Below are 23,123 nucleotides of genomic sequence, written 5' to 3' on the forward strand. Positions count from 1 at the left end.
GCGTGGGGGGCAGTTGAAGTTCCATCAGCTATTGTGCAATGAGATAATAGCAGACAGGCATGGTGAAGGCACCTCTGGTCCAGCCTTTTATTGGTGGATTTCATTTTGTTCGTCATCTTTTGTTGAGAATAAAAGATTATCTGCTTATGTTTATTGGACAAGCCCAATATTTCATAATGATTAGGTGATCTTATTTTTGTACTTCGCGATACAACACAAGTTACACAACGGAGACTGCAAGACAGGGTTGTCTAGCACTTATGGTTCAGCAGTCAGCAGCCTTTATTTAGCAGATGATGAGAAGTCGTCTCCATTGGATTTCCATGTGTACACTGTACTTATGTAACCTGCTTGACAATTTGAATAGGTGTGAAAGAGGCCACATCAACTGATCGTTGTGTGTAACTTGCTGAACAGTTTGGTCCATCTGATTTGTAGCATCTCATGTGGCATTGAGTCCCTAGCATCTTCGCTGGGCTTTCCTATGGGTCTGCAGCCAACAGCAAACCATGATATGGTAAATTTAGCTGAAAAATGCGAAGGAAAAATGGCCTAAACTAATGATGGATGCCATGTTCAAGCCTACTGGATACTGGCTTAGTGACCTCTTAAAGGATCTATCTTCAACAACATTTTATTCTGGTAGCAGCTAAACATCATTACTTGTTTTTCTCCAAAATCAATCTTTTACTGCTGACTTAAATTCATTTGCCTCCTTCCATTTTGTCATTTTCACATCACTTCAGTCATTATTTTTTATTCCTAATGGCCTTCTGAAGTCTTTATCCAACGATTGACCATTGAAAACAGCTGTTTGTGCCACCTGATCATTTCATTTCCCTCACTATTTTTTTTATCAGAACCGCAGATAGATTGTACAGAAACTTGTTGAGTATTGAAAGTACTCTGTACGGTCAACAATTCTCATATGAAATATGTGCAATCATTCCTGTATGCAACAAAAGTTTTAAGGAAAAAATGGTTTGGTTATGCTGTCAGGCTGTTTCTTGACTGCTTGCAAGATCGGAAAGCTTTACAGAGCAATTTCCCTCTTTCTATAGCTACATCTAACTATTTTGAATTGATCCAGATATAATACAGAATAGAGTACAACTACAGGAGAAGACTTATGGCTCTTCTTCGGGAAGCTACAAGCAGGAAATTTGCTGGTTGACTCCACCAGTTGGCACCATACGACTTGTGCAGTGGCAAGACATTGGAATAGAGCTGAGCAATGCATTCACCACCTCGACTGAGGGATTTCTCTTGAGCAAGCACATGGCATACTCCATCTCTCAGCATCAAAAGGCAACACGATTCTGCCGTCGCTTGTGAAACCGAACTCCTCCTGGGACATCCTCAGGAGTTCACTGAAGACCGCGGTGCCAAGGTACGTCAACGGGACCTCGAACCGCCTCCCATCAGCTGTGTACATGACGCAGTGGCCCTTGACTGCTACAGAAGTGGAGCATTCTTCAGTTTCTTGGGCCTTTGCCATGATCCTCTTCCTTCCAAGGGCAGCTATCCTTTGCCACTTCTTTGCCAATTGAACCAATCTCTTGGCGCTGATCATGGTTGATTGGTAGGTTTTTTTCAGCTGGAAATTTGAATAGCTATGGTATGAAGTGTGATGCTCAGTTTCTGACTCCAAACGAACTGATCAACTGATGATACTGAGATAGCTAGTCTCTGAATTTATAGATGAGGGAAATGATATCATGCCAGTGAAGCATGCCATCGTCGATGTCGGTCAGGCGTATCAGCAAGGGACAGGGCCATGATACTGCAACATGTGATGCTGAGTTTAACTAATCGAACTAGATTTTGATGGGGACAAGTGTTTGCTGCATGCATGTCTTGGTGGTTGAGTTCAGCACACCGGATGCCATTGTGACATGTTTAGTGGATGAGGGGCATGAGGACCCCATGCTAATTGGGTTCAACATGTGGTGGCGTGAGTGGCAGTTACATCCACTATTGTGCAATGAGATAATAGCAGACAGGTATGGTGAAGGCACCTCTGGTAGTCTGGTCCAGCTTTGTATTGATGTGTTCCATTTTGTTCGGCATCTTCTGATGAGAGTGAATGATTATCTCCTTATGTTTATTGCACAATCCAAATATTTCAAAATGATTGGGCATCCTATTTTTGTACTTCACAGTACAACACAATGGAGGCTACAGGACATGGATGTCTAGCACTTATGATTCAGCAATCAGTAGTCTTTATTTAGCAGATGGGAAGTCGCCTCCATTGGATTTGCGTGTGTACTCTGTACTTGTATAGCCTGATTAACTATTTGATTAGGTGTGAAAGGGGGCACGCTAACTGATCATTGTGTGCAACTTGCTGAACAGTGTGTCTTATCTAATTCTGATTGATGGCCTATCTGATTTGCAGCATCTCATGTGGTATCGAGTTCTCAGCATCTTCCCTGGGCTTTCCTGTGGGTCTACAACCAGCAGCAAACAGTGGTGTGGAAAATTTAGATGAAAAAAGTGAAAAGAAAAATGGAGTACTCTTATGCCTTTGAGCATGTTCAGGCCTACTGGCTACTGCCTTCTTTAAAGGTTATATCTTCAACAACATTTTATTATGGTAGAGGCTAAACATCATGTTTTTTCTCCAAAATCAGCTGTTTACTGCTGACTTAAAATGATTTATCTCCTTCCATTCTGTTAATTTCACATTACTTCAGTCATTATTTATGATTCTTAATGGTCTTATTACTGTTTGTGCCACCTGATCATTTCATTTCCTCACTACTATATCAGAACTGCAGAACAGATTGTACAGACTTGTTGTGAGAGTACTCTGTGCAGTCAGCAATTCTCGTATGAAATATGTGCAATCATACTGTTAACCTGTATGCAACAATAATTTAATGGAAAAAATGGATGCATATGCTGACTGCGTGTTTCTTGATTGCTTGCAAGATCGAAAGGATTTACAGTGCAATTTTCCTCTTCCTATTAGCTACATCTAACTGTTTTGAATTGGTCCAGATATAATACATAATAATGTACAATTACAGGGCAAGCCATATGGCTCTTCTTCAGGAAGCTACAAGCAGGAAATTTGCTGGTTGACTCCGACAGTTGGCACCATACTACCAGTGCAGTGGCAACGTATCAGCATAGAGCTGAGCAATGCATCCACCACCTCGACCGATGGATTCCTCTTGAGCAAGCACATGGCATACTCCATTTCTGCAGCATCACAAGGCAACACAATTCTCCCGTCGCTTGTGAAGCCAAACTCCTCCTGGGACATCCTCAGGAGTTCACTGAAGACCACTGTGCCAAGGTACGCCAATGGGACCTCGAACCGCCTCCTATCAGCTGTGTACATGACGCAGTGGCCCTTGACTGCTACAGAAGTGGAGCATTCTTCAGTTTCTTGGGCCTTTCCCATGATCCTCTTCCTTCCAAGGGCTGCCATCCTCTGCCACTTTGCCAATTGAACCAGTCTCTTGGCGCTGATCATGGTTGGTTGGCTGGTTTTTTCAGCTGAAAATTTGAATAGGTATGCTATAAGGTGTGATTCTCAGTTTCTGTCTCTGGAGGAGCTGATGAACTGATGATATTGAGATAGCTAGTCTGAATTTATAGATGGGGGAAATGATGGTGTGCGAGTGTCTAGGTTGGCCAGAAGTATCAGCAAGGGACAGGGCCATGATACCGCAACATGCAAATGCTGAGTGCAACTGGTTGAATTAGATTTTGATAGGGACAAGTGTTTGCTACATGCATGTCTTAGTGGTTGAGTTCTGCACACACCGCTATATGCACTTGATGCCAGAGTGACATACTGACATGTTTAGTGAATGAGGAACACGAGGACCCCATGTTTAATTGGGTCCATGTTGTGACGGCGTGAGGGGCAGTTCCATCAGCTATTGTGCAATGAGATAATAGCAGAGAAGTATGGTGAGGGCACCTCTGGTCCAGCTTTTTATTGGCGGATTCCATCATGCTTGGCATATTTTTTTTGACTTGGAAAACTGCCAGGGCTTTGCGTAGCAGTGTATTTTCATTAAAGCAGAAAATATTTACAGAGGTTTACATACAGCAAGATCTTAAAGCTACAAAGTTTGTAACCAATCAAAAACAGATTGCTTTAAAGGATCCTTCATTCTACACAGATGTAGAAGAATTTCTTTGGCGAACAAGACCTTCCAAGATTGAAATGATGGAATAATATTATAAAAAATGAGCCCATTTCTCTGCTTCCATATGCTTGGCATATTTTGTGGGAGTAAAAATTATTTGCTTGTGTTTATTGGAGCTAATAAATATTTCAGAATTCAGATTGATTGCGGCTTCCTGTTTTTGTACTTTGAAATGCAACACAACTGAGACTGCATGACAGGGATGGGTAGCACTTGGTTCTGCAATTAACAGATGAGAAGTTGTCTCTATTGGACTTGAATAACCTCTTAAAATTTTGATTTGGTGTGAAAAGGACCACATTAACTGATCATTGTGTGCAACTGTTGAACAGTGCAGCCTACATAATTCTGATTGATGGGCTGCCTGGTTCGTAGCATCACATGTGGCATTGAGTTCTCGGCATCTTCCCTGGGAAGCTGGGCTTTCCTATGGGTCTACAACCAGGTGCAAACCATGGTATGGAAAATTTTGCTGGAAATTGTGAAGGAAAAAAATGACCAGTCTTATGATTATGATGGATGACACATTGGCTTCTTTAAAAAGTTATAACTTCAACAACATTTTAATATTTATTCTGATAGCAGCTAAGCATCATCACATGGTTTTCTCCAAAAGTCGGCCTTTTACTACTGATTGAAAATAATTGGGTCTCCGTCTGTCATGATTTTTACATTACTTAAAGTCCTTATTACTTCTGATCTGTAATGGCCCTCTGAAATCTTTATCCAACGATTCAATGTTAATGTTGTTTGTGCGACCTAATTACGAGTTTTACATTACTTCAAGTCCTTGTTATTTCTGATTTTTACATTACTTAAGTCATTATTTCAAAATTGTGCCACCTTACCATTTCATTTTTGTTTTATCAGAAGCGCATAGTAGATTGTACAGACACTTTTGATAATACTCTGCAGTAAACAATTTCATGTAACATAAGTAAAAGAGCATCTATGCCCCTAGTGGGTTTTGGTTTATTGATGACAAACGATTAAGGGACTAATGCACTTATTGAGTGTATAAGCAAGTGATTAGTCCGATGAATAAGCTAGGAAATGGACTTATCGATGGATGAGAATTAAAGAGAAGATATTGAAGATGCGGGTATGAAGTGACTACCTATGGCAAGACGGTGAAGCGCAAGCGACACTCAGTTGCGATGGACCATGCGGTGGTGAAGGGCAAGCAAGGGGCTTGGCGCCGACGAACCAAAACCGGTGGTGAAGGGCGAGTGAAGACTGTGTCGTGATGAATTGTGCGAGGCCATTTGAAGCCATGGATTATCCACATTAATCATTTGAGAAATGGAAGATGAAATGTCAAAGATCAAGAAGATGAGATCTTCCCGATGATCAAATGACTTTGACGTTGGTAACCCTCCAAGTGAAGAATCAATATGGTGTGAAGGTACTCCTATTGGTATAACTTTGCTTTTTAAATTTGAGTTTAGGATGCCGTACTATTAAGAGGGATACCACATGCATATAATTGGTTGAATACTAGTGCTCAAAATGCTTCATGTTTGTGTGAGTTGAAAAACCTAAGCCAAAATTTTTAATCCCGAGTTGTTTCACTTGTCACAACACTTACACCGGGTTTCTTTGCAAGTTTTTCAACATCTCTTGAAGGTTTTGGACCATGTTTTATGTTGGGTTTGATAGCCCACGAAACTAGCTTTCCATAGAGTCCAAGATCTTCGAAATCGGAGTTCGGAGTAAAAAGTTATTGCATTTTTACTTGAGCAACATCAGACTATCCGATTTGAAATCAGACTATCCGATGTATCGAACTATCCAATTTTTCACAGAACTTCACTCTTTGTCTTTGTTTGAAAAATCCTTTCGAGTGAGTTTTTCTAAGTGTCGGAGTATCCGATGTTGGATCAGATAGTCCGATGATAAAGAGACTCCGAAATTTCATGGAACTTGAGTCTCTGTTTGAGGACGAAGTTTTTGCTTCTAAAATATCAGATACTCCGATTTAACATCAGATAGTCCGATGTCTCGGAAAGTCCGAAATTTCATGGAACTTCGTTCTCTGTTTCTTGTTGCCTTGGAGGTTTAAAATATCGGACTATCCGATCTTATATCGGACTATCCGACGTGGGCTGAAAGATTCCCCACCAACGGTCACATTTTGTGGGGATCTATATAAACCCCCCACCAACCCCTTTTCTAGGGTCGCCCAAACTCATTTCATTCAAATCTTGTTTTGGGTTGAGCTTTGTGCTAAGTGCTTTGGATCTTTGAGCTCTCTCCCTCTCTATCTCAAATCCCCCTTGTTCTTTGTGACTTGGATCTTTGTGTGTGGATTTGGAGTTTGGGAGTCTAGTATGTGTTTCTTTTGATCTTGAGCACTAGGATTTGTCCAAGAGTTGTGTGGTGTTTATTACTCTTGGAGGTTGAGGACTCCTAGACGGCTAGGTGTCGTTCTTGGGCCACTGATCTACGTGTGGTTGGCCAAGAGAAGTTTGTGAAGGCCGGATCTCGCCTCCGCAAGGAAAGAGATACCCTTAGTGGAAGGAGGAGTGTATTTGTGCAACCTCACGAGGATAGGGTTGAAAAAGACCCGGCTCTTTGCGAGCCCCTCAACGGAGACTAGAATCCCCTCAAGGATTTGAACTCCGGGAAATACATCGGCGCATAAATCTAGGTGATATCCTCACTCTCTTTACCTTCTTGTTGCATTGCTTTGTGCCATGCTAATATTGTTGTTGGTTGAGCTCACCTCTTTGCTTGTGGATTGAATCTAGATCTCTTAGGTTGTTCTCTTGTTTGTATTGTTGTTGTGCAGGTCAGATAGTCTGATCTCAATTCAGACTATCCGATCACATAGGACTATCCGACCTGATATCAGACAATCCGACCCTGTTTTGTTTTAGCTTCCGCATTTATTTTAAAAATCGCCTATTCACCCCCCCCCCCCCCCCTCTCTAGACGACATCAAGGTCCTTTCAATAAGAGAATGCAATTCATTCCTCTGTGCAACATCAATTTAAGGAAAAAATGACAGCATATGTTGGCTGGACGTTTTCTTTGATTGCTTGCAAGATTGAAAGGCTTACATGGCAATTTTCCTCTTTCTATTACCTACATCTAACTGTTCTAAACTGATCCAGGTATAATACAGATATAATAGAACTACAGGAGAAGACTTGGCTCTTCTTCAGGAAACTACAAGCAAGAAATATGCTGGTTGACTCCAACGGTTGGCACCATACAACCGGTGTAGTGGCAAGGTGCCACCATGGAGCTCAGCAATGCTTTCTCCACCTCAGCTGAAGCATTTCTCTTGAGCAAGCACATGGCATACTCCATTACCACAGCATCACAAGGCAACATGATCCTGCCATCGCTCGTGAAACCAAACTCCTCCTGTGACATCCTGAGGAGCTCACTGAAGACTGCAGTGCCGAGGTACGCCAACGGGACCTCGAATCGGCTCCCGTCCGCTGTGTACATGACACAGTGGCCCTTGCCTGCTACAGATGTGCAGCACTCTTCATTTTCTTTGGCTTTCATTGTGAGCCTCTTCCTTCCAAGTGCCGCCATCCTCTGCCACTTCTTGGCCAGTTGAGCAAGTCTCCTGGCACTGATCATGGTTGATTGTTGATCTTGGTTTCAGCTGGAAATCTGATGAGATGTACTATGAAGTGCGATGCCCGCTTTGTGGATGAGTTGATGAAATGTGATGGTGCTCAGTCTGCTAGATGCTGAATTTATAGGCCATGGAGCAGAGGCGCAGTACAGATGTCATTGAGATTAGTTGGCAAGGGACAAGGCCATGGGAATGGTGTGTGCGATGTCGCGGTATGATTGATTTGTATCAGATTTTGATGGGAGCAAGTTTTCGGTGCATGCTGGAACCGATAGTAGTAAGAGCCAGTTGATTTCAATCATTTCGTGGCTGCCATACTTCGTTTCAAAATAAAAAAAAAAAGGGTGGCTGCCATACTGAACAGCGTTGGGAACAGGCCGCGTGAGGAGAACATGTTAATTGAACCCATCATTTTCAGTTTCTATTGGAATACCGGTGGCTCTTAGATTCAGTACTATATACTGCTTGTGGTGCTCTCAGTTACCTAAATTGGTGCTCTGAATGCAGCCTTGGAATTGTGATATGCATTGCTCACACCCCTAAATCCCTGATATGTTGTTTCTGAACATCCATAAGAAGAAGTCTAGTCCAGCACATGGTCTGATTTCCCCTTTTTTTCCCTCCAACATCTAATGTGGTGTCCATTTTGTTCTTTCTCGCACTTTATTTCTTTTGGAGGATTATTGTTGAGTATTTCTTTTTTGAAAGGATATTGTATCGTAAGATTATTGTACCTGAATAATCATTTGAATCACGTTTCTAGAAGCTGAAGAAAGCCGGCTCTGATGTCGCATTCGACTTCTCAGCCTGCATGTGTTGCATTTGCATATGATGTTTCTTGTTGTAGCTGAGCTTTCTCAGTACAACATTTTTGGCAAGAACCCTTATCCATAAAAAGTAATATACCTCTTGCTAGAATGCCATATTTCCCTCTCCTTTTGCCTGATTGAGAGGAATGCCAGGCCATCTGTGTTTACCCATTTGGCATGTTTTGTTCTTGAATCAGTGTACATTATTTTTCATTTAAACTTTCATTTTGAGATCTTTTTTTACTACACGGCCTGTTTTCCATTTAAGATGTTAAATTTTGAGATCGTAATTTTGCGGCATTACTTGTTCCAGTTCCTATCCGAACATGTTACAGTTTACATCACCTAGGAATGCAAGACGACCAAGGATTCAGAGCTTCAATTATTTTTATCTGCATTTTTAGGCCAAGGAGGATTTCAGGATAATGTACATCCATACATGGTTCTGAACATTCTGAACATGACTTGTTGGCAAGCTGTGTTTCAAATTTTGACTGCTAGCACAGTAGCTCTGGATAGCTTTCCTTGACTGTTTGCTTCCATCATTTTTCTATCTTCACCTGTACAATAGTATCCAGAAATTTCTGAACTACCTGCACGAATCAATATACCATATCGTTGGTCTAGTCCAAAGCATGTACAGCATCTCTTATGCAATAAAAAAATACTCCTTGGCCACATAACCTGAGCTTTGATTAGAAAACATACAGACTTCCAGAACTCAGGAGTAACAAACAACTTCAGTTAAGAAAAAAACAGAGAACGAACTTGTTCCTTTGATGTGAATAATTGCAATTTCTATTTCTGACTTCATGTCTCCATATTTACATCATTCAGAAGAAGAAAAATGAAAAAGATTAACTCTACATAATTTGTCAGAAGCTAGAAGCTGCTACTTGTTGGACAAATCCCAAGGATTGTGCAAAGCCACTCCCATAGTGGCAAGGCTTCACAATGGTGCTCAGGAATGCCCTGACAACTTCTTCTGATGCATTTCTTTTGAGCAAGCACATGACATACTCCATAACCTCTGCATCACAAGGCAATGTGATCCCTCCATCGCTTGTGAAGCCGAACTCCTCCTGAGAGATCCTGAGGAGCTCTGCGAAGATCGTCGTGGCGAGGAACGCCAACGGGACCTCGAACCGCCTCCCATCGGCGGTGTACATGATGCAATGGCCCTTCACTGCCACAGAACTGCAGCATTCATCGGTTGCTTTGGGCGCCGTCCATGTAAGTCTCTTCCTGCCGAAGGCTGCCATTCTTTGCCACTTCTTCACCATTTGAGCGAGTCTCTTGGCACTGATCATGGTTGCTCTCTTTCTTTCTTGCCTGAAATTTTTTGTACGAGGTGGTATTCAGCTAGGAGTTGTGTTTAGCTTGTGGATGAAGTGGTGGTTCTAAAATGATGGATTTATAGGTGAGGGGAAAGAGAGGCATGAGGTTTAAGTGCAACTATCAGTGCAAGCTGGCAAAGGACACTGCCATGAGCTCAGAACATGCAATGTTTCAAGGCCAGGAATGTGGTTCTGATTAGATTTCTCTAGGGCCATCAGTTAAGTACATGCTTGAGAGCCATACCACAAAAATAGTTCGTGGATGTATGGACACCACATTGTGTGGCTATACTGACCTGTTTTGGTGTCCAAGACGCATGCCTCATGAGGACCGCATGTAGCCTGGGTCCATATTTCAGGGTCAGTGCCATTTCTGAGTCTGCAATGAGATATCAAATATATTAGGTATTTAATTGTATCATGTTTAAAATATCCAAAAGTGGCCCTTGGTTGAGAGGACTTCATGCCCATAACGCGTTTTTCCTGAACTGCCAGATTAAATGCATTCAGTGGTCTAAAAAAATAAGAATTTTCTCAACAATGTCACATTGCCTGTTTAGAAGATGGACTATTTGGCTAGCAACATCTCATGTGAACTCCATTTCGTTGTTTCTTCCTATACTTTTTCCCATAGAGCAATTTTACGGTTCTTGAGGAGATATCATGAGGTACCACTTTTTCTATTATAAATTTGGTATCTCTTGGTACCTAGGTACTGTGAGATACCAAATTTTACACTAAATTTTTGGTACCTCATGGTACCTCCTCAAGGACCGTAAAATTGCTCTTTTCCCATATGACCTCCAGGACTAAGACTCGCTGGTGCTATCATTGAGTTAGGATGGTCCTACTGGACCAAGTTTATCAATAAGACTTGAGTCAATCATATATCTTTCTGAGACATAGCATGAGAGCTGTTAATTTCATCCATTGGATGAAAAACTTACAGGGGAGAAAAAAGGATAAAGAAAATAATAAAGGAAAGAAAAGAGTGGCTCCAACACAATTGTGAAGCCCCTATCGTCGTTTATTTTCATCAATGTTTGCCACGTAAATTCCTAGATATATATTTTATTCAACATTAAGAAAATCTTTAAAAATTCATCAATGGATAATTCAGTTAGCAAACTGCTCGCATCATATCTGTAACACCTAACAGCGAAAACGATATTGATAAGAATAATCAGCGGAAAATACTCTTCGGGAAAAAAATGTTGAACTGGACTGTTAGGAAAAGTTTGTATCTTTGTCTCATATCTTATAATCCTGATAATTTACATCGGACTGAACAAAAACCATACATACTATCTGCAAACAGCAAATTGCTGATTGAGTCTCATTGGTGGAACCACACAACTAGTGTTATGACATGGCCTAACTATGGAACTCAGGAGTGCCCTCTAAACCTCCTCAGAGGCGTCTCTCCTAATCAAACACATCACGTACTCCATCACTGCGGCATCATAGGGCAATGTGATTTTGTAGTCGCTTGTGAAGCCAAACTCCTCTTGAGACATCCTTAAGAGCTCACAGAAGACCACCGTGTTGAGGTACATCAGTGGAACCTCGAACCTTGCCCCATCAGTGGTGTACAACACGCAATGGCCCTTATCTGCAACATACACTGTGGCTGTGCTGCAGCATCCATCGATGTTTGCAGTCTGCCGCCCACTGGATGCCACCATCATCTGCCACTTCTTGGCCAATTGAGCAAGCTTCCTTGAACTGATCATGATTCTGTTGTGTTCTTCGCTAAATGAACTTTTGTTCTGAAGGTGTGAATTAGAGATGCTTAGATTGCTATGCTGTTTGCAGATGAAGTGGTTGTGTTGAGAAGGCGATGGATTTATAGGTGAAGAGAGGCCAGTGCATGGGCAACCCAAGTGGAGGGCGGGACCAGAGGAGACAAAGCCATGAATGTTGCTGCGTAATTGTTGCAGTAGGAGACGGTGAGGACATTTTAATGTGACCGGCTGTTAGCTGAGTGGTGGAGCCTCTGCAACTAGTTTGATGATTGGCGATGTACTGTAGTACTGACTTGAAAACTAGGTAGCCTTTAAGCATCAGAACCTATGGACCAACCAGCCAAATGGTCATGTCCCCTTTGTACTGTGGTGCCCAGAACTGGTAGAACCCTCAGCTAGACTGGATGCTCCTATCCGAGCCATCTTGATCATATGGGTGTTCAATCCAGGCAACTTGCTGCAATATCTAGAGTTTTCTGTTTTTAGTTTCACCAGCATGCCATACCATTCATCATTGATTCAGTCCATGTTCTTTGGTCTGCATAGTTTCCGTGGGCATTGCCTGGTTTCCAGTTTCTGCAATATCTAGAGTTTTATGTTTGTAGTTTCAGATGCAGCATGTCATAGCATTGAATCATTCATTCAGTCCATGCTTCTTGGTCTGCATAGTTTCTATGGGCATTGACTGGTTTCAGGTTTCAAGATAGTTAAGTCGTTGTCATCGTCAAATAAGACAATTGATATTTTTTTAGCAAAATACTTTGGAAGTGCTAATTTGTCATAAAAAATAAATAGTAGACTTTACTAATATATCAATAAAGCAGGATGGAGAGTAATGAATAGGATTTTTAGTGAACTATATAGGAGTGGTACAGTCTGAAACAGACTTGAGTATAGTAGACTGAATAAACATTCAGCTAGTGCGGAGGTAGAACCGTAAGGGCGACTATTGCTAGGGAGAAGGAAAAAACATATTGAGATGCAATAATGAGTATATCCTTGTTCGGAAACCGCATCAGAAATTCAGAATCAACCTATGAATGTATGTTGAAACCAAAGCATGAATTGAAAAAAAAAAATGACATCTTTGAGAGGTAACAACTTACAAGCAATGGAAAGAAGCAACTTTGGTTCGTCAGAAGACGATGAAATTCTGCGTGTATACAGCAAATAACCTGTAGGCAACAGTCCTAAAACTTCAGTCTTTTGGGCAGAAGTTCTCCATTATGCTCATAGTAGTAACATACTAACATCTTGGGTATGTCTGATGGTCACTTCAGGTATAAAATCTCTCTCTATCATATATCACCATCTGATCCTGCACTTTAACACCTAGAAGAAGAAAAAACAGGAAAATTAGGGAACTACTATTACTCTATTAGAGAGATCCTTCTTTGCGATTTCAGAAAGCGTCCACTATATACCCCAAAGCTTAAACAGGTTACAGGTGCAATACAACTAATCAGCATACCAGCGACAAATCTCTGCATTCACCGCTACAAATAAACAATCTAAATTGATCAAAATCGTTTTCTATGCCCTAGACCTGAGTCGAGCTGATGAGATGCCACGAGCACACTTCCGCGGACGCTGACACCCCACCCAGCCCACCGTCAATCGGGCTCCCCAAATGCCAGGGAGGAGCAGAAGAATCCATCATGGTAGCTGGAGACGGAGCCCCATGATGGCCAGCAGCGGTGAGAGCTGAGAGCAAATAGTGGCCCTCAAAGAACCACCTTGATGGATGAAAAGGTAATTCAGGGTAATTCTAGTTCCTTTTTTCTGCAAATGCTCCGCTCAAATCAATCTGTACCATTCGATGTTTGATCGGAAGGTCCTCAACAGAGGAGCTCACCTCTTCCAGAATGTACAGACACCCAAGAACCAACGAGTTCAGACTTCAGACAAGAAAGAAAGTGCTGGTATTTTTGTATGATCTGAATAATTAGTTTTCTTGTAGTAATCCTACATTTTACATGAGTAGCTATGTACAAACAGCTAGTTGAAGGTTGAGCACTCCGACATTGTGGCATGGCATCGCCATGGAGCACAAGAACGCCCTCTCAACCTCTTTAGAGGCATCTCTCCTAAGTAAGCACATGACGTACTCCATAACAGATGTGTCGCATGTCAACGTGATCCTCCCATCTTCGCTTGCAAAGCCAAACTCCTCATGAGACATCGTCAGGAGCTCACCAAAGACTGCCGTGCCAAGGTACGGCAATGGCACCTCAAACCGCGCCCCGTCGACAGTGTACACAGCGCAGTGGCCCTTACCGGCAAGAGATGCAGTGCTGCAGCAATCGTGGCTGGTTCCTGCCGTGTGCCGGCCACTGCCGGCTGAGGCTGACACCATCTTCTGCTGCAACTTCCTAGCCAACTGAGCAAGCTTCTTTGCATGGATCATGGTTCTGCCTTGTTTTTGGCGAAATCAACTGCACTTTGTTGATCAGAGGCTTGGTTCTTGGATTGCTAGTATCTTGTTTGTGAATGAAGTGGATGTGTTCAGCTGGCCAAAATTTATAGGAGAAAACTGAAGAAGGAAAGATAGTGATGGGCCAGGAGACATGGCCGTGAGTGGTGTTTGTACGTGCAAGGTTGCTGGATCAATGAGATTTTGATTAGACTGACATGGGATCGGCTGCTTGGTGAACATTTGAGCGGTGAGTGATGGAGCCAATGCAAATTGCTGGATGATTAGCGATCTACTGTAAGCATCGCCCATGGCCAAGTGTTTGGGAGTTGGGACCTCCATATCACTATATACATCTGAATCGTGTTTGTTGCATGAGGAACTGAAAGAGCCCCCACACACACGGCTTGTCTTGTGTTCAGAACGGTAGTTAATCCAGGCAACCTGTGTGTCCAGGGCATTGCTCTGGAAATCTGGATCGGTCCATTTTAGTTCCGCTTTTGTAGCATGCGTGTCTTGTGAGTTGCAAATGATTAATTCAATCCATGGTTTCGTTGACAGCTGGAATTTTTCGCTGCCCCTGGTTTTGGCACTGAAAGAGGATGGTTTTGAATAATCCTTGTTATCTGACGACGATTTATCGCCAGCAGATGTTCAATCCTTGCAACTTGCTGCAACATCTAAAGTTTTCTGTTCGTAGTTTCATCATTGATTCTGTCCATGCTTCTTGGTCTGTATAGTTTCTTCCGGGCATTGACTGGTTTCAAGTTTCAGGTTTCAACACAGCTAAGTTGCCATCATCGTTATCAAATAGGACAATTGATTTATTTAAAGCGAAATATAGGAAACTTTGGAAGTGCTATTTTTTCATAAAATATAGATAGGAGACTTTCCTAATATATCAACAAAGCAGGATGGAGAGTAATGAACAGGATTTGTAGTGAACTATATAGGACAGTCTGAAACAGACTTGAAATATAGTGGAGGAGTAGAACCCTGAAGGCGACTATTGCTGTGGAGAAGGAAACAAATAGCAATAATGAGTATATCCTTGTCTGTAACATCGCATGTCAGAAACTCAGAGTCTGACCATGAAGTGTACTTAGGTTGAAATCAAGCATGAATTGGGGGGGAAAAGGAGACATCTTTGAGAGGTAACAACAACTTACCAGCAATGGAAAGGGGACTTCCAGTGCATAATCTCTCCTTATCATATATCACCATCTGATTCTGCATTTTAATACCTAACAGAAGAAAAAAAAGAAAATTAGGGGAACTACTATTACTCTATTAGAAAAATCCTAATTTGCGATTTCAGAAAGTATGCACTATATGCCCAAGCTTAAACAGGTGCAATACAACAAATCAGCAAATTATCGACAAATATTTACACACACCGTTACAAATAAACAATATAAATCGATCAAATTTTCTACCGATTAGAGCATTCATTTCGATCCAAAACCCTCACCAGAACATGGGGAGAGGTGCGCGCTAGAGTCGACACGATGAGATGCCGCGAGCACACTTCCGCGTACGCTGAAGCCGCGCCCATCGCCGCCGTCAGGCGGGCTCCACGTCGGTGGCCGCATTGTGGGGAACGGAGTCCCAGCGGCGGCCGCCGGCGGCGGCGGCGAGAGCAAGCAAACACTAACCCTCACCGTCGTGGATGAAAAGATAATTCTGGGTAACTCGAGTGGCTTATCTGCAAAAAGACTCCAGACTTGAGACTTCTCCGCTCGAATCGATCTGCACCGTGCGATTCTGATCGGAAGGTCATCAATACAGGAGTTCGACTCTGACGAGTTGAGAATTCAGATTTCAGACTTTTTGAGTTCAGAGTTCAGACACGAAAGCAAGAATTTCGACAGGAAAATTGTGCTACTTTTGTATTATCATCCGGATGAGTTTACATCAGGAGCTAGGAGCTAATGAGCTAAGTACAGACAGCAAATTGGTGGCTGATTACTCCGATATTGCGGCAGGGCCTCGCCATGGAGCTCAAGAACGCCCTCTCGACCTCTTCAGAGGCATCTCTGCTAAGCAAGCACATGACGTACTCCATCACCGACGCATCGCACGGCAACGTGATCCTGCCGTCGTCGCGGGCGAAGCCGAACTCCTCCCGGGACATGGTCAGGAGCTCGCCGAAGAGCGGCGTGCCGAGGTACGGCAATGGCACCTCGAACCGCGCGCCGTCGGCGGTGTACACCGCGCAGTGGCCCTTGCCGGCGAGGGATAGAGACGCCGTGCTGCAGCAATCATCGGCGGCGACCACCGCCTTCTGTCGGCTACCACCGGCTGATGCCATCCTCATCTGCAACTTCTTGGCCAACTGAGCAAGCTTCTTTGCACTGATCATGGTTGATTTGCTAGCTTTTTGGCTAAACTAGATGCAGTCTGGTTGATCTGAAATTGGATGCTTAGATTGCTAGTATCTTGTTTGTGAATGAAGTGGGTGTGTTCAGCTGGCCAAGAATTTATAGGTGAAGATTGATGAAGGTAATGTTAAAGTGTAGCCATCAGCCTGACAGCCTATCACCACAAGTGATGGGCAGGAGAGACAATGCCATGAGTGATGTTTGTATGTGCAGCGTTGCACATTTCATTGAGATATTGATGAGATTTCCATGGGACCAGCTGTTTGGTGAAAGGCTGAGTGGTGAGAGATGGAGTGAGTTCAACTTGCTGGGATGATTGGCGATCGCATCGTCCTTCATGGCCCAGAGTCTGGGACCTCACTATCACTACGCATGTCTGAATTGTGTCGTTGCATGAGGAACTGATTCATTCAACCCATGGTTTTCTTGTCTGAATATGTTTTGGCGCCCCTGGTTTTGACACTGAAAGAAGACGCCTGAAATCGCTGAACCATGACGTCATCTGATGGCAATGCCGGGATGGCCAAAAAAATGGCGGGAAACAAAGACATTTGAGAGGATTCATACATAGTACTCCTATTTGGCGAGTTGTGTTAAGAAGGAAAGGGTCGTCTGCATCGTGTATGCTTCAAACTGCCGCTGTTCGTAAAACTGAAAAATAAAATTAAAAACTAGATAATGCGTGAAAACGGAAATGATACACTAGTTAAGGGAAGTGTCAAAATAAAACTAGAAAGCTTGAGGTTTATGCTCGAACGATTCAAGGTCGGCCAAGCGTCCTCTTCTCGGTCTATCAGTTACAGAGTTTGTAAAAAATGGAAATGATATGCAAATAAAGGCAAATGCCAGATTGAATTTAGGCCCTCTTTGTTTAGGCTTAGGCTTATTGGCCTAGACTTTTAAGTCAGCTTATTGGCTTATATGATTTATAAGCCAGTGGATTTAGGCCCTGTTTCTTTCAGCTTGGGATTATTATAATCTAGATTATTGAGTCAGATTACTATAAGCTAGATTGTTATAATCTGTAGTAGAATAAGTGGTTAGTTGTTTCTTTCCTAGATTATTAGAGTCTAGATTATTGGGTTTGTAAGTCTAAAGAGGGAATGGGGTGGCATGGTGGGTAATTTTTTTCCCAATAATCTGGAAAAAGCTCACCTAAATGAGCTTATCAGATTATAATAAGCTGGGCTCCAGATTATAATAAAGCTACTTCAATAAGTTGTCTGTTTCTTTCATCTTACTCCCAATAATCTTGATTATAATAATCCCAAGCTAAAAGAAACAGGGCCTTAATGTCCTAAGTTTAGTGGTGGAGTCATACATCTATCTCATATAAGCCAAAAAAAACTTCTCCAACCTAGCTTTTGGCTTAATGAAAAAGCTGCTTGTTTGTTTTGGCTTAGACTTTTCGACTTATAAGTTGGCTTATAAGTCTAAACAAAGATAGCCTTAGAAAGCTTGAGGCTTATCTTTCCTGTCTTGGCCTATCCATCCGAACATAGATCAGCTAGCTAGCCTTGGTCACTCTCCCTTTTTGTCAAACTGAGTTGGAGTTCATCTCGTAGTTTAATTTTCCATTTGAAGATCACCCGGAACCTATAAATTCAGAGCCACAGGATCCGTTGTCAAGCCACATCGATCAAGTCCAGATTCATCATTAGCTTCATCGACGATCAACACCAGAAAACACACAATCCGCCGCATTGCAAACAACCAAACCAAGCTAGAGAAGAGATCCATCAGCAACTTCGTGATCATATGGCTATCCTGGATAGCAACCCGCCGCCCGCCGCCGATGCCGTCGTCGCAGCAGACGGCTCAGGCGACTACACCACCATCGCCGCCGCTGTCGCAGCCGCGCCGTCGAAGAGCACCAAGAGGTATGTCATATACATCAAGAAAGGAACTTATAACGAGCTCATCACCATCGGCCAGAACACATGGAATCTGACGCTGATTGGAGACGGGATGGATGTTACAATCATCACCGGGAACCAGAGCGTGGGCGGCGGCGTCTCGACGACGTCCAAGACGGGCACCGTCAGTAAGTGGCATTTTCTTCTTGGATTCAAATGTACATTGTACACATTATGTCTCATTTTCTTTGTGAATAAATGTAACAATGTATATATGTGTGCAGCTGTTGATGGCATTGGCTTCGTCGCCATTGATCTGACCATCGAGAACACGGCCGGAGCAGAGAACGAGCAGGCGGTGGCGCTGCTGTCCAACTCCGACGCCTCGGCGCTGTACCGCTGCGGCATCAGGGTGTACCAGGACACGCTGTACGCCAAGAGCAACAGGCAGTTCTACCGCGACTGCCGCATCTCCGGCACCGTCGACTTCATCTTCGGCGACGCCACCACCGTCTTCCAGCACTGCGACGTCGTCGCCCGCCTCCCCCTCCGCGGCCAACAGAACACCATCACCGCCCAGTCCCTCGCCACGGCGGCCAGCGCCACCGGCTTCTCGTTCCAGGACTGCAACATCTACGCCGACGACGACCTCCTCCGCGGCGCCCCCGCCGGCGGCGTGGAGACCTACCTCGCCGGCCGTGGCAGCCGATCCCGGACAGCCCGCCGTTCTCGCGCGTGGTGTTCATGGAGTGCGGCATGTCCGACGTGATCGATCCCAAGGGATGGCTGCCATGGGAAGGGAGGACCGACGTGTCCAACGTCTACTATGGAGAGTACGAGAACACCGGGGATGGTGCTGACGTCAGCGGCCGCGTGAAGTGGACTAGTTTCCACGTCATCCAAGACGCATCGGAGGCGGCCAAGTACACGGTGGAGAACTTCATCCAGGGGGACAAGTGGATTCCGGGGACAGGGGTGTACTTCGAGCCCAGCCATTGATCAATTAATGAATACTCCAAGCTTAACCATAAGTTAGGTCCAGTAGATAATCTATGCTAATACTAATACTAATTTATGTCTAGATCATGGTTTAACTAGTGGATCATTTATACTTAATCTTTATTATGCAACTTAAATATATTCCTTTCATGCATGAGTTTTCCCAAAAGGAAATAAAGAACAAAGGAAATTTCGATGTTGATCGATCAAAAATGAAATTTCGATGTTGATCGATCAAAAATGTCAGGATTTTTAGCCAAGGCACGGGGATGATGAGGCCAGAATTTCTCCTGGCAGATGCGTTGCCTCGACATAACCAACGAGTTCAGAGTTTCAGGCATGCGTGGAAGAAGAGAATTTGTGACATTAATTTCTGCAATCATCTGAACGATTCATTTCATCTAAATAGCCCTAAATTTTACATCAGGATCTATGTACAAATGGAAAACTGATGGCTGATTACTCCGACATTGTGGCAAGAACTTGACATGGAGCTCAACAACGCCCTCTCGACCTCTTCAGAGGCATCTCTACTAATCAAGCACATGACATACTCCATCACCGACGTGTCGCACGTCAACGTGATCCTGCCGTCGTCGCCGGCGAAGCCAAACTCCTCCTGAGACATGGCGAGGAGCTCGCCGAAGAGCGGCGTGCCGAGGTACGGAAATGGCACCTCGAACCGCGCCCCGTCGGCGGTGTACACCGCGCAGTGGCCCTTGCCGGCGAGAGACGACGACGCCGTGCTGCAGCAATCGCCGGTGGTGCCTGCCGTGTGCCGGCCACCGCCGGATGACACCATCCTCTGCTGCAACTTCTTGGCCAGCTGAGCGAGCTTCTTTGGGTGGATCATGGTTCCGATTTGTTTTTTGAAACCGTAGCCAGGCTAAGCTGGTGGTTCCGATTTGTTGATCTGATTCTGATATATGATCTTGTTTTGTGAATGAAGTGGTTGTGTTCAGCTGACCATGAATTTATAGGTCAAGGTTGCATGAAAGAAAAGATCAAAGATTCAAGTGTAGCTATCACCAAAGTGACGGGCCAGGAGACATGGCCATGAGTGGTGTTTGTACGTGCAAGTTTGCTAGATCATTGAGGTTTTGATCTGACTTCCATTGGGACCGGGAGTTTGGTGAACATTTGAGCGGTGAGTGATGGAGTCAGCAACTTGCTGGGATGATTTGTACAGTAAGCAATAAGCACCGTCCTTGGAACAGGGTCCCTGACCTGTCTGAAGTCTGAACTGTGTTGGTTGCATGAGAAGCCTGTAGAGCCCACACTGTTTGTGAATCTGTCTAGCTCGTGTTCAAGACGGTGGTTGATGCAGGCAACTTGCATGCATGCACAATGCTCTGCTCTGGATCGGTCGGTTTTAATTGCAGTTATTATGCAGCATGCAAATGATTAGTTGAAGCAATCCATGGTTTGTTTGTCAGAATTGTGTTTGCTCTGCCCCTGGTTTTGAATCTGAAAATGGATGGGACTGTCTATCCGTAAGAGCAAGTTTAATAGTATAGCCAACTAATAGCTCCAATTCATTTGTAGTCAATCTAACAGCTCATTTATACAATAGTTACATACAACATTATTAATATCTGGTCCCACCTGTCATACACACACTGCGTCTGGGAGTCCGTGCTACAGCTGGCTACAAATCTGTAGCCCGCTGTTCTACTCTCTCTTCATTTATCTTCTTAAAATATATTTGCAGCAGGTTTATAGCCTGCTATTGTACCTGCTCTAAGGCGCGCGCTAGTGGGCCAATAGGAGGGAATTGGTGATTCGAGACAAAGCGGCAGCTTGGCCCACATCTCAATTCACAGCCCACACGGGAAACTATTTTAGCGGCCCATATTTTACCCTGTCCAAGTTGGCCCAATAGTACAATACTCTAAGGCCCGTTATTTTCTGATTAAGATACATAATCTACCTTGATTTCATTAGCATGTTTTCAAAACTACCAAACGTTATATTTCGTACGAAAACTTTATGTATTGCTTTATATATTAAATAAATTTATTTTTTAAGTCTAAAATTATTAAAAACTCAATTAATCATATGCTAATGGATTTTTGTTGTTTTACGTGCCTACACCTCATCTTCATCTAAATCTATCTCAAACGGGGCCGAACTTCCCGGAGAAAAAGGTGCTTCACTGAAAGTCTGAAACTAGGGGCAGCGACCTTGTCTGAACTTTCCTGCTAAAACCGGCAACCTCATGAACTCCCAAAATGTTGCCGCAAAATGCCAAGATATGGTCTGCGACATGTGCCATGCTACAAATCATGCAGACCACCGATGGGAAATCGGGGAGATATGATGGAGCTGCCGTGCAAGTTGTGTCGCAACAATCAAATCACTGGTAGGCTGGTAGCTAGCTAACCAACACCTAGCATGCAATGCAAATGCAACTCTGAATCTGCCAGGAAAGACTACTCCTGAACCATCGCGTTCTGTCCCCTTCGACACTACCACTTCACCTAACTGAAAATCTGAAATCACAAGAACTGGAGTAGTCGTCAACTCATTCAGAAAATGATTGCCTTTGAACTAATCCATTTCACCAATTTCCTGATACAGGAAGCTGACCAGAATGGAACAGCCTCCATAAAAGCTGGACCATGGATGGCTGCACGATGATGCTTCTGCCCAGTCCAGCTGCAACTACTGTAGTACGTATCTGATTGCCCAGCCACTAGTCTATTGCAGCAGCAAGTGATGGCCCAGCAAAAACCTAATCTGAATCTCGCTGCCTCCCTCTCGAAGCACCATTGCACACATCGAGCTCATGGCCTTGTCCCCTACCCTTAGACATGGACCATCTATATAGCCATGAGCCATGATCCCGATCTATCTAGTGATCAACACACCATCGGTTCAGTAAGCGCTTCACTCACAAATTCATAAGCTAGCCATTCTTCCCAATCAACACACATTCAGGCAGCGCTTCACTCACAAATTCACAAGCTAGCCATTCTTCCCAATCAACACACACTTGAGAAACCAAGAACATAGCAAGCAGCCAAAATGATCCATTCCAAGAAGCTCGCTCAGCTTGCGAGGAAGCTGCAGAGGATCAAGACGGCCGCGGCCAGGGAAGACGACGACGCTGGCTGCAGCACGTCGACCTCGCCGTCGCCGGTGGCGGACAAGGGCCACTGCGCCGTGTACACGGCCGACGGGGCGCGGTTCGAGGTGCCACTGCCGTACCTCGGCACGACGGTGTTCGTCGAGCTCATGAGGATGTCGCAGGAGGAGTTCGGGTTCGCCGGCGGTGACGGAAGGATCACGCTGCCCTGCGACGCGGCCGCAATGGAGTACGTGATGTGCTTGCTGAGGAGGAACGCGTCGGAGGAGGTCGAGAGGGCGTTCCTGAGCTCCGTGGCGACGATGCCTTGCCAGAATTCAGGCTGCACGATGCCACCTGTGGCGTTGCACCGTCAGTTTGCAGTTTGTAGCTAAAAGTTTCTGAAGATGTTCAGAGTTTCGCTGCACTGCTTGTTTCTGCATTTTGCACGTCTTGTGCAATCTCTTTGATGTAAAAAAGAGTAGTTCAGTATAGGAGATTGGAAATGAAACATTGAATGACATTATGACATATAACCAGAATTTGATTTAATTGATTTAGTACTTTATTTAACCTGGGGCTTCAGTGTACAGATGTTTGGTTGGGAATTCAAGCGACCACGTTAACTGATCGTTTTGTGCAAGTTGCTGAACAGTGTGATTCATAGATCTAACTTGATTGATGGCAGCTGCAAAACATGGTATGGGAAATTTAACAGAAAATTGTGAAGGAAAAATGGACTGAACTTT

At 43.9% G+C, this 23,123-nt stretch overlaps 9 protein-coding genes and 1 pseudogene across 9 annotated transcripts; 2 read left to right on the top strand and 8 right to left on the bottom strand.

Moving 5' to 3' along the window:
- Nucleotides 1-885: 885 nt before the first annotated feature.
- LOC127784265 (auxin-responsive protein SAUR36-like) lies at nt 886-1,651 on the bottom strand (annotated as a pseudogene).
- Nucleotides 1,652-2,903: 1,252 nt separating this feature from the next.
- LOC127784266 (auxin-responsive protein SAUR36-like) lies at nt 2,904-3,599 on the bottom strand. The gene has a single exon (XM_052311461.1). The coding sequence runs from the start codon at nt 3,485-3,487 to the stop codon at nt 3,065-3,067; it is 423 nt and encodes a 140-aa protein (XP_052167421.1). The 5' UTR covers nt 3,488-3,599; the 3' UTR covers nt 2,904-3,064.
- A 3,577-nt stretch (nt 3,600-7,176) lies between these two features.
- On the bottom strand, nt 7,177-7,920 carry LOC127785158 (auxin-responsive protein SAUR36-like). The gene has a single exon (XM_052312579.1). It carries the CDS (start codon nt 7,767-7,769, stop codon nt 7,344-7,346), a length of 426 nt encoding a protein of 141 aa, XP_052168539.1. The 5' UTR covers nt 7,770-7,920; the 3' UTR covers nt 7,177-7,343.
- Nucleotides 7,921-9,217: 1,297 nt separating this feature from the next.
- On the bottom strand, nt 9,218-15,809 carry LOC127783529 (auxin-responsive protein SAUR36-like). The gene is made up of 6 exons (XM_052310718.1): nt 15,543-15,809; nt 15,241-15,315; nt 12,910-12,990; nt 12,765-12,833; nt 10,210-10,292; nt 9,218-9,908 (listed from the first exon to the last, which is right to left on the bottom strand). The coding sequence occupies exons 5-6, from the start codon at nt 10,230-10,232 to the stop codon at nt 9,452-9,454; spliced, it is 480 nt and encodes a 159-aa protein (XP_052166678.1). The 5' UTR covers nt 10,233-10,292; nt 12,765-12,833; nt 12,910-12,990; nt 15,241-15,315; nt 15,543-15,809; the 3' UTR covers nt 9,218-9,451.
- On the bottom strand, nt 11,218-11,646 carry LOC127783835 (auxin-responsive protein SAUR36-like). Its single transcript, XM_052310987.1, has 2 exons — nt 11,360-11,646; nt 11,218-11,221 (listed from the first exon to the last, which is right to left on the bottom strand). The coding sequence occupies exons 1-2, from the start codon at nt 11,644-11,646 to the stop codon at nt 11,218-11,220; spliced, it is 291 nt and encodes a 96-aa protein (XP_052166947.1).
- On the bottom strand, nt 13,370-14,279 carry LOC127783530 (auxin-responsive protein SAUR36-like). The gene has a single exon (XM_052310719.1). It carries the CDS (start codon nt 14,063-14,065, stop codon nt 13,643-13,645), a length of 423 nt encoding a protein of 140 aa, XP_052166679.1. The 5' UTR covers nt 14,066-14,279; the 3' UTR covers nt 13,370-13,642.
- A 133-nt stretch (nt 15,810-15,942) lies between the features above and the next one.
- Nucleotides 15,943-16,630, bottom strand: LOC127785101 (auxin-responsive protein SAUR36-like). Its single transcript, XM_052312523.1, has one exon. It carries the CDS (start codon nt 16,431-16,433, stop codon nt 16,008-16,010), a length of 426 nt encoding a protein of 141 aa, XP_052168483.1. The 5' UTR covers nt 16,434-16,630; the 3' UTR covers nt 15,943-16,007.
- A 1,580-nt stretch (nt 16,631-18,210) lies between these two features.
- Nucleotides 18,211-19,307, top strand: LOC127783836 (probable pectinesterase/pectinesterase inhibitor 32). The gene is made up of 3 exons (XM_052310988.1): nt 18,211-18,496; nt 18,593-18,923; nt 19,028-19,307. The coding sequence occupies exons 1-3, from the start codon at nt 18,211-18,213 to the stop codon at nt 19,305-19,307; spliced, it is 897 nt and encodes a 298-aa protein (XP_052166948.1).
- Nucleotides 19,308-19,737: 430 nt separating this feature from the next.
- LOC127785135 (auxin-responsive protein SAUR36-like) lies at nt 19,738-20,161 on the bottom strand. The gene has a single exon (XM_052312555.1). The coding sequence runs from the start codon at nt 20,158-20,160 to the stop codon at nt 19,738-19,740; it is 423 nt and encodes a 140-aa protein (XP_052168515.1). The 5' UTR covers nt 20,161.
- Nucleotides 20,162-21,909: 1,748 nt separating this feature from the next.
- Nucleotides 21,910-22,913, top strand: LOC127785089 (auxin-responsive protein SAUR36-like). The gene has a single exon (XM_052312512.1). It carries the CDS (start codon nt 22,335-22,337, stop codon nt 22,767-22,769), a length of 435 nt encoding a protein of 144 aa, XP_052168472.1. The 5' UTR covers nt 21,910-22,334; the 3' UTR covers nt 22,770-22,913.
- The last annotated feature ends 210 nt before the right edge of the window (nt 22,914-23,123 follow it).

The sequence above is a fragment of the Oryza glaberrima genome, chromosome 9, assembly GCF_000147395.1.
Source record: "Oryza glaberrima chromosome 9, OglaRS2, whole genome shotgun sequence".
Lineage (NCBI taxonomy): Eukaryota > Viridiplantae > Streptophyta > Magnoliopsida > Poales > Poaceae > Oryza > Oryza glaberrima.

Bases quoted from the DNA above. Each gene is read 5' to 3' on its own strand.
- LOC127785101 (XM_052312523.1), bottom strand. From the start codon at position 16,433: ATGATCAGTGCAAAGAAGCTTGCTCAGTTGGCCAAGAAGTTGCAGATG.
- LOC127783529 (XM_052310718.1), bottom strand. From the start codon at position 10,232: ATGCGTCTTGGACACCAAAACAG. The intron at 9,909-10,209 runs GTCAGTATAGCC...AAAAAATTTCAG, and splicing joins CGTCTTGGACACCAAAACAG to GCAAGAAAGAAAGAGAGCAA.
- LOC127785135 (XM_052312555.1), bottom strand. From the start codon at position 20,160: ATGATCCACCCAAAGAAGCTCGCTCAGCTGGCCAAGAAGTTGCAGCAG.
- LOC127785089 (XM_052312512.1), top strand. From the start codon at position 22,335: ATGATCCATTCCAAGAAGCTCGCTCAGCTTGCGAGGAAGCTGCAGAGG.
- LOC127783836 (XM_052310988.1), top strand. From the start codon at position 18,211: ATGGCTATCCTGGATAGCAACCCGCCGCCCGCCGCCGATGCCGTCGTC. The intron at 18,497-18,592 runs GTAAGTGGCATT...ATATGTGTGCAG, and splicing joins GTCCAAGACGGGCACCGTCA to CTGTTGATGGCATTGGCTTC. The intron at 18,924-19,027 runs GTTCCAGGACTG...GATCCCGGACAG, and splicing joins GCCAGCGCCACCGGCTTCTC to CCCGCCGTTCTCGCGCGTGG.
- LOC127783530 (XM_052310719.1), bottom strand. From the start codon at position 14,065: ATGATCCATGCAAAGAAGCTTGCTCAGTTGGCTAGGAAGTTGCAGCAG.
- LOC127785158 (XM_052312579.1), bottom strand. From the start codon at position 7,769: ATGATCAGTGCCAGGAGACTTGCTCAACTGGCCAAGAAGTGGCAGAGG.
- LOC127783835 (XM_052310987.1), bottom strand. From the start codon at position 11,646: ATGATCAGTTCAAGGAAGCTTGCTCAATTGGCCAAGAAGTGGCAGATG.
- LOC127784266 (XM_052311461.1), bottom strand. From the start codon at position 3,487: ATGATCAGCGCCAAGAGACTGGTTCAATTGGCAAAGTGGCAGAGGATG.